A 14,859-nucleotide genomic window follows, 5' to 3' on the forward strand; every position below is an offset into this window, starting at 1 on the left:
CCTGGCCTAGCCTCAGCCATTAAGGCCATTTGGGGTGTGAACCAGCAGATAGAAAATTCTGTCTCCCCTTCTCTCTTTTAAGGAAATAAAAATAAATCTTGGAAAAAAAGGAGAAAAGATATCCGATACATAAAGATATAAAGCTAGAAAACAAACAATCCTAAGTGTCAACAAATTAGAGATCTGAGAATCAAGAGATGCCCAAGCAAACATGCACGTTTCCAAAGAGTTCTAACAATTTCACGCACTTCTACCCTGAAGGCAATGAAAGGATTAAAAGGGATTTCACTGCATTCTGACTTGGCAATTTTAAAACAAGGACTGGCTGTGTTACAAAAATGACCGCTAAACAGGCAGTTTTACCTTATGCCTAACCAGCGAGAGACTTAAAAGATTTGGAGGGATTCACATATTAACATCCTTTCATTGGCACATGCTTCCCAAGCTTTACCACCACCAGCCCAGTCCTACTGTAAGAGGAAATCTGAGCTTCTGGAGAACAGACTATTTACAAAGAAAGAACCGTCTCTCAACATCTTATGTTGTATCTACTTTGTTTAAATGAACCAAATTTTGCTGTTTTTACAACAAATGGTTCTGTTCAAGCAGCTGAGAGATGTGGCTTCGGACAGGAACCTTTGGTTCAGACTCTGTACGTTCCAGATTGGGGTTCCCTGCCATCCCTCTGAATGAACTGAGTACAGGAATGAAAACTGTAAAGCCAAACAGATCCAAATCTCAGACCCATTTCTCTGCTTTGATGACCTCTCGTGGCAACCACCACATCACGGGCTGTACTGAAACCAGAGTGGTTTCCACAAAACAGAGAGGGGAGTGCAACTGTGGGGAAGGAAAATAGAGCGGAGTTAACCTAGCTCTACCAACCCAATCTTCTCAAATACTCCATCCTCCATGGTAGTGAGCCATGTTCCACCCAACAACAGCTGCTCAGGATAATCGATGTCTGACAGATCAGAGAAAGCCCTTAATGTGTCGCCAAGGGGCAGCTCAACAGATGGCATGGTGACTTACAACCAGAATCATTAATTACACTCTCTTATTAGTCCCGGGGCACAGTGCTGAAAACACTTCCTCGGTGAAAGACGAGCATTTCAGATAAATGACCGTCTGGTACTGCCTGCGAAAATCCCTTCAGGATTTCTGGCCAGTGCTGATTTCTAAATGCAAGCCATTCTACTTTTACAGTCGTTTCCCATCTTCCACGTTCAAGCTGGCTTGAAATCCAAAGTTCCCACTGCAACCTATCACAGCTCCCGCAAGCACGGCAGGTCCGGATATGGTTAAGAGTGCTATCACTCACTTCCCTCTCAAGTCCACTGACCGTGCGGAAAGGAAATAGAGCAATCTCAGCATGTGGCTAGCTCAGAGTTCTCTCCCACTGTGCCAAAGAGATTCCGACTGTAGGGGCCAGAGGGCCTCCCCTCCTTCCATCTACTCAGCGTGGGATCTAAGAGGTGGCTCTTGTACATAACGTGACTCATTCTCTAGCTCAGAACCATCTCCTCCACAAAACTACTGGTTATAATCCCATGTCTCTTTTCAAAAGAGAGGAGCACACACTCAGAAAAGGAAGCCTAGGAGCTCAGGGTTGGGGCCTGCATGAACTCCCAAATCTCCACTCTGCGGCTCTAATATCCCAAGGGACTAAGCACTGGGGTCACCATGTACTTAACTAAGATGCCAAACAAGTGCAAAGCAAGGAAATGTTTCTGAACCCCCTCCCCATGGACATTCGGACCAATGTCCTCAATGCAGGGCAGACAGGAGACGGGCTGGGATGCAGATGACTCAATCACTGGCCTTTGCATGGATACAGTCAGAAATAAACCTCAACACGACTCAAAGAAATTTTTAAGTATTTCAAAAATATCATCAAACATTATTGGTTTTGCTGTCTCCTGTTCCTTTGGTGCCTCAGCTTAGTTTTTGTTTCATTTTGTTTTGTTACCATGAAGTCAAACTAGAGCAATACTGATTCTAAATGCTGTAGAATTTGCTGCTTGTTTCCTACAATCCCATTTATTCTTTCCTGGACATATAAAAACACTCCAATTTTTAAATAGGCTGAAATCTTTAAAATTATCTGACGGATGTCCTCATCTCGTGAATTTTTAAAAGATAAAAATGCTGTTAATTAAGGCATAGTAAGTCTCTTAATGTGGCCAACAAAGAAGGGGAACTCGGGCAGTCTAGGACTGCTTTCCAATGTACTCACTTCTAGCTTTTTCTCCTTTTCTGACAAAACATCCTTCTGATTCTGGGTGTACTCCACCAGCATCCGAGCCAGCTGGCGTCTGTCTTCCAGTTCTGCTGCCAGACGCCCATTATATTCTGCTAGTAACAGACATGCTTCATCTACTGTTTTTGAAAGACGTTCAGCTGCCTCTTTGTCTAAGTATAAATGAGACCAAAAAACAGAGACAATAAACAACTCACATAGGCATGATTGCAAACATTTCGGGGCAGGGAGGGATTGACAGTTTCTCTCCCAATGTATGGAGTCCGCAAAGAAGCCAGAACCTGTGGACAAACAATGAGTTGGCTGATCAAGAAACCCAAAGGCATTTACTGTCAACAAAACAGGACGTTTATGAATTACCTGCAGTGAGGCAACTGCCCAGGGAGGGGAGTCTGGCAGAGGCTCTTTAATGCCCATTCTTGCAAAAGCTCCACAAACACCCGGAAAGAGAATTTACAGTCATCCGTAAAAGAATTTTTCTTTGCCTCTGAGAAGTTTGTGCTTTCGTTTATACTGTTAAGTATTCTTTTTATATGATTTTTAAATAAAAATGCAAGCACTCAATTTTTGGGCGTAGAAACTAAGACACAAAGCAACTACATGACAGGTTCAGTGGGTGGTCAGGGGAAGAGCTTACACTCAAAGTCAGGTATCTGAAATGGAGCTAGAATCTACCTCATCCTATGAGCGCCTCCTTGAATTAAGTAAAACTCAGCATCTGTTAAGGACAGGGACTTTCAAATGCTCTTAAATATGACCTGCAAGCTAAGATACACATCATGTAAAAACAAAAGAAACAAAAATTTCACAACACAATACTTATCATTACTATATTGTAAAGTATCCAGTCTTCTGTTTTTTTTTTTTCTTTTAAGTTGGTCATTACCTACCAGCCAATTTCATGTATAACAGACTGCAACTCATGCTTTGGGGAAGAAAACTGTTGTGACGTATAAGAAAGGTACTCTTGGAAAGCAGTGTGAACAAAGGCTCAACCTCAAGAAATGAGAAGAAACAAAACAATGATTTGGGGGTGAACATTTGGTAAAGGAGTTAAGACGCCACTTGTGACACGAGCAGCCCCTATCAGAGTGCCTAGGTTTGGTCCCAGCTCTGTTCCAATTCCAGGTTCCTGCTAATGCACACCCGGGAAGGCAGCGGCTAACGGCTCAAGTAGTTTAGTCTGTGCTGCCCATGTAGGAGAATTGAGTTGAGCTTCTGGTTCCTGGCCTGGCTGTGGGCATTTAGAGAGTGAACCAGTGGATGTAAGATCTCTGTCTTCTGCCATTCAAATAAATACAAATAAAAAAATTTAAAGAAGTAAAAGTAATTTGTATTTATAAAGAACTGGCATAACTAATTCTGTGTGGGTGGTGGTGAGATCAGAAGTGAAATCTGGCCAGCGCCGCGGCTCACTAGGCTAATCCTCTGCCTTGCGGCACCGGCACACCAGGTTCTAGTCCCGGTCGGGGCACCGGATTCTGTCCCGGTTGCCCCTCTTCCAGGCCAGCTCTCTGCTGTGACCCAGGAAGGCAGTAGAGATGGCCCAAGTGCTTGGGTCCTGCACCCCATGGGAGACCAGGAGAAGCACCTGGCTCCTGCCTTCGGATCAGCGTGGTGCACCGGCCGCAGCGCACCAGCCGCGGCAGCCATTGGAGGGTGAACCAACGGCAAAGGAAGACCTTTCTGTCTCTCTCTCTCTCTCCCTGTCCACTCTGCCTGTAAAAAAAAAAAAAAAAAAAAAAAAACCTGAAATCTAACTTTAAGAAAGCCTTTTGAAACAGTAATTGGTGCTTTGAAACCAAGAACACCAGAGACCGCAGCAGCTCTGGGGAGTCACACCAGGCACCACACACACAGTGAGGCACATCCACTGCTTCTCTGAACACAGGCTGGCACAGGCAAGCGCGCGTGGCACTCTTCATAGCGGGGATTTCAGAATCCCCAAGAAAGCACCTCTGACAAACAGCTGTCTGGCTTTTAGATTTCTTCTTAATGTGAATACTGGGAGACAAATGAGTCTGAAGCCGAAGAGCAGGCCCACTCACCCTCTTCAGGACAGGGCATGAGGGAAAGCAAGGGTACCGCCGTGGAGGGCAGCCAGGACTGCAGGCCCACACTTCCACACTGGTGGCACGCTCTGTGAACAAGCAGCTGGGAACGCCTTGGTTTTAGCTTTGTCCATGTTTGACTAGGTTTTTTTTTTTTTAAGTTAATTCATTAAGATGTTTTTGCTTTGTAGCAAAAAAAAAGCCAAAGAAAACAAATTTTTAAGATTAAAAAAAATTCTCACCCTCAAGTACTTGTACACGGAAAAAAATTCATTTACATTAATAATTGCTACCTAGAGAAATAAGTCATAATAGTTTAGTGAGTTATCCAAAACAATGCAGGAGCAAGAGGCTGGCTCCAGGGGACTTACCTGTGGCCTTCCTCAGGTGCTCTGCTCTCTGATGTAGATTAGCGGCTGCAGGCCTCCAGTGGCCAGCCCTCCACCTGGCATGGGCACCCTGCTCCCCGTTGCTTACTCAAAGACCCAGTTTCTGCAGCAGCCCTTGTTTCTCTGTGCCTCACCAACCTTGTCTCCCTCCTGAAACACTACCAGCAGCATACACACAAGCACTCTCCAGCTACTGCTCCATTTCCCTGCTCCCTTTCACAGCAAAATTTGAAGAGATGTCTCTATTTACAGTAGTCACAACCCTTCAGCAAATCCATCCCAGACGTTTATACTCACCAATCCTCTACCCAAAGCCTTCCACTTAACAAATATTTTAGCTCCTACAGCAGGCCTGGGCTGTCAGAGATGGCAGGAAACAAGCTTTCTGTCCTCTGCTTTATATCCTTGGGCAGGAAGAGAGACAACATACAACACTACACTGATTCATCAGCTGAAAACATGAACTCTACATAGAAACAAGGTACAGGAGAAAGAATGGGGCAGGGGGGAATCACAATTTCCAATGAGGTGGTCAGGGTGGGCTACATGGAGGTAGAATATACACAAGGGACTGAAGGAGGCAAGAGAACAGGTCATGTGACAATGTTCCAGGAAGAAGGAAGTACAAAGGCCCTGATGTGGGAGAGCAGTGCCTGGCCAAGAGCCCGTAGGACTCCAGTAGTGAGCGAGGGAAAGGAGTGAAAGTCTGCCTACAGGGGCCGGCACTGTGGTGCAGCAGGTTAATGCCCTGGCCTGAAGCACCAGCATCCCATATGGGCACTGGTTCAATACCTGGCTGCTCCACTTCCGATCCAGCTCACTGCTATGGCCTGGGAAAGCAGTAGAAGATGGCCTAAGTCCTTGGGCCCCTGCACCCACATGGGAGACCCAGAAGAAGCTCCTGGCTTCGGATCGGCGCAGCTCCGGCCATTGCAGGCAATTGAGGAGTGAACCAGCAGATGGAAGACCTCTCTCTTTCAAATAAATAAATAAATCTTACAAAAAAAAAAAAAAAAAAAAAAAAAAAAGTCTGCCTACAAGGCAATGGGGTGAGACGTGGAAGGCGGGGAAAGATCTGGTAATGGGGGAAGAAACTGGGGTATTCTGAGCAAAGGGAGACATAGTGAGACTTCCGCTTCACAGGATCACAGGATCACTCAGGTTATCATGTTACTTTGAGAAGGCTAGGTACAGCAACAGAAGTGGTGGTGAGCTATCCAATGCTGTCTTTGGTCCTGACTACTAGGAGAGAAGAGGCCATTTACAAGATCTCTAAGACCCTGAGGGAAATGAGTTTTGGAGGGAAGATCAGAGTCCTGCTCAGGTCAGGTTCAGTACTACTAAACAGGAGGCTGGATGTGTGGGCCTCAAGTTCAAGAAGCTCAACATTAAGGATGTAAGTTAGGGAATCGAATCATCAGCATAAAAATTGTTAATGTAAAGTTATAAAACTGGATGAAACCAACTGTCAGTAAAAAAAGCTATAGAAGAAGGTTAAGAGGTCAATGTGAAGAGGCCAGAGAGAAGTGAAACTATCAAAAAGCCTAAAAAGTCAAATGGCAAGAGGGGAAGGGGGAGAGAACGAGAAGGAACAGGAGGGAGAATGTGCGGCCTTGGTTTTGCCTACTGCTGTTATAACAAATCACCAAGGTCAGTGGCTAAAACCCTCACCCATTTATCACTGTACTACTATCACGGCCCCTCCCTCCACCCCAAGCACATCTCTCCCACCCCTGCTTCTGTAGTAAGATCTCCTCCTCGGTCTTTCCCACTGACCCTCCTCTTACAAGGACCCTGTGATTACACTGGGCTCACTTGGGCAATCCAGGAGCCCCTCCTCATCGCCAGATCTTTAACTTAACCCATCTGAGGAGTTCCTCCTGCCACAGACAGGTAACACATTCACAGGTGCTGGGGACTGGGACAGACATTTGGAAGAGAGGCATTGTTCTGTCTACCAAATGAGGAAGGAAGTATTTTCAGGAAGAGGAAATAATTAAAGGGTCAAAACCTCCTGAGGTTAAGTTGAAGGCAGAGAATTTCTGAACTTAACAAGGAAGTCACAGGCAATTCTGATAAGAGCAGTTTGTTTCCCGGAATCGAGAGAATGGGAGGAGGTGAAGAGGAGACAACATAGCAATCCACTCAGGATGTTACACTAAACACAATCAAGAAATCAGACAGTAGCTATAGGAAGCCAGGGGATCAAGAAAAAATGTTTCCCACGTGAGAAAATGGGAAAGGTGTTTTTTATGATTCATAGAGACAAAATGATGTCTCCAGTAGCTGGGGCTCTGTCGCCCACAAAGGAGACAAGGATTGAGTTTCTGGCTTAGGCCTGATCCAGCCTGGCTGCTGCTGGCATTTGGGGAATGAAGCAGATGAGAGCTCTCTTCTACTAAAATGTTAAAATGTATGAATAAAAATTAAGAAGAAAAAAACCACTAATTTTTACTAAGCAGAAAGAGACATAAAGAAAATAGCATAGTCATCAGAAAAACACGAGGACAATTCAACTAAGATACGCAACTTACTTTTACCAATCACACTCGGCGGCAGGGTGCAAAGAAGGAACAGATGGAAAACAAGATTTAAGAATGGTGGCTGCATGGGCTGGGAAAGGGGAAATGAAGTCACTGTTCAATGGGTACAGAGTTTCAGTTTTACAAGATGAAAGGAATTCTAGAAATTGGCTGCACAGCACCGTAAAAGCCCTTACTACTACTGAAATGCACATTCTGATGTCATGTGTGTTTTACCCTTGTATGTTATACATGTTTTACCACAATTAATAATCACAATAAGTATTTTAAAAAGCTACCCAAGACCCTTAAAGGTTTATATATTTTATTTTCAATTTTTGCATTTTTGATTCTGATATTAAGAAAAATGAGGTTTGGGGTAGTGATTTAAAACTCCAGCTCCCATATCAGAGTGCCTGGGTTCAATATCTGGGTCTGGCTCCTGACTCCAGCTTCCTGATGGTGTAGACCCGGGGAGACAAGGGTGATGGCTCAAATAACTGAGTTCTTGCCACCCACATGGGAGACTTGGGTTGGGTTCCTGGCTTCAGCTACTAGCCTGGCACAGGGCCAATGCAGGCATGTGGGGAGTGAGCCAGTGGATGGAGATTTCTCTCTGTCTCTGCCCATTTCTTGGCCTCTCAAGTGATTAAAAAAAAAAAAAAAAAAAAAAAAGACTCAAAAAATCATTTAAAGAAAATGAGGGCTGTGGCAGAAGGCCTGCGGGCCCCACCAGAAGGCCGTGCTCCCCAATGGAGCAGCCGGGCCTCACGGGCTCTCCATGCACTATTCCCTCTGCCTCGCGGCATGAGCTGCTCTTCCGCAGCCCCACGGACCACTTCCCAAGTTTGCAGTCTCTCTCAGAAAAGGCTTCCCCGTGACCCAGCTCCTCAATCATTCTCCCCCTCCAAACGCTGCTTCACTTCTTTCTTGGCACTTAACCCAGGAGGGGAAAGGTGGGGACACACGAGCACCTACCACACAGGGGGCCTCAGTGCATGAAAGAGACTTCTCCAGTCAGTCACCTCGACCTCCTTCTCGTGGCTATGGAAGACGGCTGAGAAGCAGCCAAGTCGGGACTGGAGAAGGTGGCGGCCTTTAGAAGAGTGCAAGATGAAAGGGCTGAGCTTGCACGTGGGAAGAACACGGGCACTGCATCAGAGGGTGGAACCCCAAGATCCACTTCTTGTGTGACCACGGGCAAGACACCCACTTCTCACCAGGCGTGGTTTCCTCCCATACACTCAGTGGACCTCAAAGATCATCACGCAGACACCTGGCACACAGTGTCCTGTAAAGGCTAGCACACGCTTCATTCCTTCCTTCCATTTCCTACACGGAAAGCAGGAATAATGTCAACCACCCTGTTTAATTGGGGGCGATCATCATTAGGGTAAAAATGACAACACACACCTGAAATTCTGACACTGACTCATGGTCAGGGCTGACAGTGTATGGCATACAAATTACTTGGCCTGAATCATCAATCATTTTCTCTTAATGCTAGAGGGTCATAAGTGCCCCTCCTACACACAATTTACACTGTTTTCAACAGACCTTAGTTTAGAAGGCCAGAGGCTGGACATGCTGGCATTTCTGCAGTAATTTTCCGAATCACCACACAAGTCTGACTATTCCAAGCGCTCCTTTGTTCAGCATGTGAGCTACATTTGCAGATCTGAAGATGGCAGAGCCCCAGGACCACATGTAGTCTACACCTGAAGACCTAAGCACGTCTAGCATTTGATGCTTTATGAAAGGGCTACAGATACGCCCACCTTGCTTCATCTTCCACCCAAACCCCTCTTCTCACCTGTTATTTTTTCCAAAAGAGAAACATCCTGTACTTCCTGGGGAAGAGAAGCAATTTTCTGTCGGACAGTAGCATCCCCTGATGCAGCATTTTCCAGGTCCTGCAAAGCTTTGATGAGCTCCTCTGTCTGTGAAGTGAGAACACCAACAACACTATCCATTAAGACATACGGAGTTTAAATAAAATTAGGAGTTAAAGGAGGTGGAGACAAACTCTAAAAACACCCATTCTAGACTCTCTTTTTTTTTTTAAAATAAATTGTTCCCAGGGCTCACACTGTGGTATGCTGGCTAAAGCCGTTGCCTACAATGCCAGCATTCCATATGGGCACTGGTTGGTATCCTGGCTGTTCCACTTCCAACCAAGCTATCTGTTAATGACCTGGGAAAAGCAACAGAAGATGGCCCAAGTGTTTCAGCCCCTGTCACCCACGTGGGAGACCCAGAAGAAGCTCCTGGCTGCTGGCTTCAGCCTGGCTCAGTGCTGGCCGTTGCAGTCATCTTGGGGAATGAACCGGTGGATAGAAGAACTCTGTTTCTCCCTCTCTCTCTCTCTCTGTAACTCTCAAAAAAAAAAAAAAAAAAAAAAAAAAAAATTTGTTAAAAGAAATCGTTCTTAGTCCCAGAGTTAATATGGGAGTGATACAGATTCTAAAAGAATATACAAAATTAATTTTTCCAAGTCCATGGCAGGACACTAATAAAATTCTACGTAACTCTTTTTTTCAAAAATGTATAAATGACATGTTTTTGGCAACTTAAAAAAATGGAGGCATGGCTGGCATAGCGTTAATGGGTTAAGCCACCACTTGCAATGCCAGCATCCATATGTATGCTGGTTTAAATCTTGGCTGTTCCATTTCTGATCCAGCTAAAGGCCTAGGGAAGCAAAGGAAGAAGGCACAAGTATTTGGGCTCCTGCCATGTAGGTGAGACCCAGATGAAGCTCCTTGCTCCTGGCATCTGGCTTAGCCTTGGCAATTGTGGCCATTTTGGGAGTGAAGCAGTGGATTGAAAATCTTTCTCTCCCTCTCTCTATGCAAACTCTTGCCTTTCACATAAATAAAATAAATCTTAAAAAAGAAAGAAGGAAGGATGCAAGAGAGGGAGGGAGGAAACGGAGTCAAGGCCAGTGTGTGGTACTGCTGGTTAAGCTTCGGCCTGCAATGCCAGTGTGCTGGACGAAGCTCCTGGCTCCCGGCTGTGTGGCCATCTGGAGAATGGACTAGGGGATGGAAGATCTCTCTCTTAACTCTAACTTTCATATAAATAAATAAACATTTGAAAAAAATGAAAGAAGGAATATGGAGTCTGGTTTATCTTGCTTACTTTCAAATGAGGCACTACTTCCAGCACAGAATAATCTCTAGTATAGAACAAAGGTATGTGTGTGCGTATATTTATATTTGACATCTGTGTGTTATCTCATTTCTCTTGGGTTTGCTTTACAAGATGAAAATCACGCCCATAATAAAATGTGTCATTAATTACAAACACAAAAGAGGAAGAAATAAGAAAAGCAAACCAGAATACATATCCTGTGTATATCAAAAGGGAATGTTAAATTACCAGAAAACACACCCTGTTGACAGGGGTCTGCCAATCCACAGTGACCTGGGAGTAGCTAACTCTGCAGGTGGCAGTTAGATTACGCCAAAGGCGGATAAGCCAGGCATGCTCTTTACTGTTTTTGCATTCAAATGTAAGGGACCTAACACGGCTGTCATGTAACACCAGTCTAATTCATCATATCAACAAAACACAAATCTGAACACTTCCTATTTACATAAGCTTTAAATACTCCTATGAGTAACAAAGTAAGGTTTTTTAGGTTAAAGGGGCAGTGTGATCCACAGAGGAGGGCACAGGCAACGAGGTAGAACAGGTCTGGATTCAAATGAAGACAATGGCCTTGTTACTGCTCCTCTGGTCTCCTTTTCTTTAAATGTGAATAGATGAACTAAATCAAGCATAGAGTTCATGATTAATTTATACAAAGAGGGGCTGGCGCTGTGGCGTAGTGGGTAATGCCACTGCCTGCAGTGCCAGCATCCCATATGGGCACCAGTACATGTCCCAGCTGCTCCACTTCTGATCTAGCTCTCTGCTATGGCCTGGGAAAGCAGTGGAGGACAGCCCAGTCCTTGGGCCCCTGCACCCACTTGGGAGACCTGGAAGAAACTCCTGGCGCCTGGCTTCGGATCGGTGCAGCGCCAGCTGTTGCGGCCAAATGGGGAGTGAACTGGCGGATGGAAGACCTCTCTCTCTTTGCATCTCCTCTCTCTGTATAACTCTCCTTTTTTTTTTTTTTTTTTTTTTTTGACAGGCAGAGTGGACAGTGAGAGAGAGAGACAGAGAGAGAAAGGTCTTCCTTTTGCCGTTGGTTCACCCTCCAATGGCCGCCGCTGCAGCCGGCGCACCGCGCTGATCCTGGCAGGAGCCAGGAGCCAGGTGCTTTTCCTGGTCTCCCATGGGGTGCAGGGCCCAAGCACCTGGGCCATCCTCCACTGCACTCCCTGGCCATAGCAGAGAGCTGGCCTGGAAGAGGGGCAACCGGGACAGAATCCGGCGCCCCAACCGGGACTAGAACCCGGTGTGCCGGCGCCGCAAGGTGGAGGATTAGCCTATTGAGCCACGGCGCCGGCTCTCTCTTTCAAATAAATGAAATAAACCTTTAAAAAAATTTATACAAAGGGCCAAATTATACAAACACCTGGTTAAAGACTAATTTCATATTTTAGTATTTAAATAAATAGTTTAGCAAATTTGCTACCAGTATAGAGACTGTCTTTGGATATTAATGAGTTGTTTAATGATAAAATCACTATGCTACTGGAGATAAGCCATGGCAGAAGGCTTGTGAATGTCTTTGTAACATTACCTCTTCACAAAAATCATCTTTTAAGAATATTTTTAATTTCTAGGAGTGAAAAAGCCAAGTCCAACTACTTAATAAAATAAACCCACTGCAAGTTCGGGGCATGAAAAGATACAGTGAAGTCTGCTGGCTGGCACCCTTCACTGGGTGGGATCTTGCATCTGGGACTGAGAAGTACCCTTTGGACATTCCATAATATTGGTTACTGGCGCCACCTTGTGACTGTAATTTTCAGCTAGAGGTTGAAGCTTCTGTCTTCCCTGGAGGTCAAACATACCAGGAGGGGTCCTGCAGAAGGATCCTGGGGAGAGTAACTTCCTGGATAGTCATCATCCTCCTCCTCCTGTATCTGCTGAAAAGTTCGCTTCAGAGATTTCTTCTCTTCTGTTGCTAAGGGAAAGAAAAAAATGAGATGAGTCACATACCCCTGCCTTGGTGAGAGCTGACCACTAAGCACACAGTGGGCCACGTGTAAAATCAAGGCAAAAGTGGTGTAACTTTTCAGAAATGATTTAATAGTAACCTTCATGCCAGTTATTTTAAATGGTTGTAGTTCCCCACATTACTGAAAAGTCAAAAGGTCCTGACCTGTCACCTCAAATTGAATTTCCAGAAAAATACTATTAAAAACAAACATCTGGGGCCAGTGTTGTGGCCCAGTGGGTGAACGCCCTGGCTTGAAGCGCTGGCATCCCGTATGGGCGCCGGTTCTAGACCCGGTTGCTCCTCTTCTGATCCAGCTCTCTGCTGTGGCCTGCGAAAGCAGTAGATGGCCCAAGACCTTGGATCCCTGCACCTGCGTGGGAGACCTGAAGGAAGCTCCTGGCTCCTGGCTCCTGATCTGCGCAGCTCTGGCCATTACGGACAACTGGAGAGTGAACCATCAGATGGAAGACCTCTCTCTCTCTCTCTCTCTCTCTCTCTCTGCCTCTCCTCTCTCTGTGTAACTCTGACTTTCAAATAAATAAATAAATAATCTTTAAAAAAAATCTAAAAGTCAAACTCAGAAAACAGTAACATCAAAAACCTCATAACCAAAAAAACTTCAATTTTTTTAAAGGTTAACAGAAGTAAAATGATAAGACAATCCAGCAGACAATGTTAACAAAACAAGTCAATGTGTAAGAAGGTTTACAGAGAAACTACTGTGTATAAACAAGGCTGTTAATGCTTTCCAAGAATCATTTCAGAAAACAGTAGAAAGTCATCAATAAAACTGTCAAAAATTCTAAACACAAACATCCTTTAGACCATCCCTTTAGAAACAAAGCAAACCCAGCTTTACCTTAAGATCAAAAAATAACCGTAATTGAGACATACGATTGATACTGAGAGAAAGTACTTCAGCTACCATTTTAAAATGAACCACTTTTGAGGCTGTCAGGTTACATTTTTTAAAAATCTGTAATGGATGTTTTAACACTGTTATGATAGATATGTTAATTCCAAAATTGTTCCTGTTGGAAAATACAAAATAAATGCCAAGCAAATGTGGGAAATAAATCTAAATACTAAACTCAGGTTTAGAAAGGAAGGAAATATTGGACCTCTAACATGTGCAAGGTGTTGCAATATTGCTTCTCTACATTAAATCTTTCCAGTAACTCTAACATGTAGTATCTCCATTTTACAGGTGAGAAATGAGGGTCTAGGGAGATTAAATAACTCATCCAAAGGGTAACTCCAAAACCCATGCTTATTCCACTGTACTCAAATTACTTAAGGCCACAAAAGTGCCCCCTCATCTGTCAAAAAGGGGGACACTAGGGACCTAAGAACTTAGCAATACTTTCTGCTTAAACATGTTCTTCTGGAACCACGCTAGTAGCTTGTATTCTCTACCTTCCACATTAACTCACCAATCCACACTTCACATTTTCTTTAAAAAAAATTTTTTTTTATTTTGTTTATTTGAAAGAGTTACAGAAGAGGTATAGCCAGAGAGAGAGGTCTTCCATCTGCTGGTTCACTCCCCAAATGATTCTAACAGCCAGAGCTGAGCTGATCAGAGCCAGGAGCTTCTTCTGGGTCTCCCACATGGGCGCAGGGGCCCAAGGACTTGGGCCATCTTCCACTGCTTTTCCAGGCCACAGCAGAGAGCTGGATTGGAAATGGAGCAGCCGCCGACGCCCATATGAGATGTTGGCGCTGCAGGCTGGGGCTTTAACCACTGTGCCAGGCCCCACATTTTCTTAATGTTTTGTTGGTTCTAAGAATGGAAGGGGAAGGGAGGGAAGGGAAGAAAAAGGAAAGGGAAAGGAAGAGTAGCTCCTGTAATATAGGCAGTGTTTCCATGGTCCTGTCATACAGGGATCTGCTACAACAGCATGCATCTATGACACCAGTTGGCCAACAACGTTGTTTTAAATTTCAGTTACCTTGCCCTATCAACTCTGAGTATTTGCATGGAGTCAAATTGCATTGCCCCCAGTCATGGTCAGTGAGCAATCAACTCGAGTCTTTTAAGCCTGTCAGTGACTGCTCACTGCACGTCCATTGCTCAGTTCATACAAACTGAATGCTGCATCCTGGTTTACCAGCAATCAAATCCATATGACATTTTATAAAAATAAATAATCAAAGTAGGAAATTGCTAAAAAGGCGAAAGGCCAGGAAAGAAAGAAAACCTAAATAAAGCTATTGCTAGAAGTGAAAGGTAACGTCACATAAGTGGAGTCAGAGAAAGAAGACATGGCTGTGGGATGCTGCGCTGCCACTGCCAGAGACACTCTAGGTTCATGGCCAAGAACTGCTGCTGAAGGTGAACTCATCAACACAAACGAAAGAAGTGATGACGACAATGTCCTGGAGGAAGCAATGCTCATCACGAGCTTCACACTTAAGGAATAGAGAGATTTTACAGCATTGAGAGCACAAAAGACAAAATGTTGGAAGCTGATCCAAACTTGGGAAGAAGTGTGGCAATTTGCAAAGGCAGAAAAAAAGA

The 14,859-nt window shown here is 44.7% G+C and overlaps 1 protein-coding gene across 3 annotated transcripts in view; it reads right to left on the minus strand.

The window, feature by feature from the left end:
• The window catches only part of RPRD1B (regulation of nuclear pre-mRNA domain containing 1B), a 58,920-nt gene that overhangs the window by 20,584 nt on the left and 23,477 nt on the right, over positions 1-14,859 (minus strand). For 2 of the 3 annotated variants that reach the window (XM_002710771.6, XM_089307129.1), the window contains 3 exons: positions 12,190-12,302; positions 9,036-9,162; positions 2,237-2,412 (listed from right to left, as the gene is read on the minus strand). In XM_002710771.6, coding sequence (XP_002710817.1) covers positions 2,237-2,412; positions 9,036-9,162; positions 12,190-12,302 — 416 coding nt within the window. The remainder of the gene's footprint in view (positions 1-2,236; positions 2,413-9,035; positions 9,163-12,189; positions 12,303-14,859) is intronic. The other variant, XM_089307128.1, reaches the window with a different exon arrangement.

This window comes from Oryctolagus cuniculus, chromosome 11 (assembly GCF_051225735.1).
Source record: "Oryctolagus cuniculus isolate XC-2025 breed Fujian yellow rabbit chromosome 11, ASM5122573v1, whole genome shotgun sequence".
Lineage (NCBI taxonomy): Eukaryota > Metazoa > Chordata > Mammalia > Lagomorpha > Leporidae > Oryctolagus > Oryctolagus cuniculus.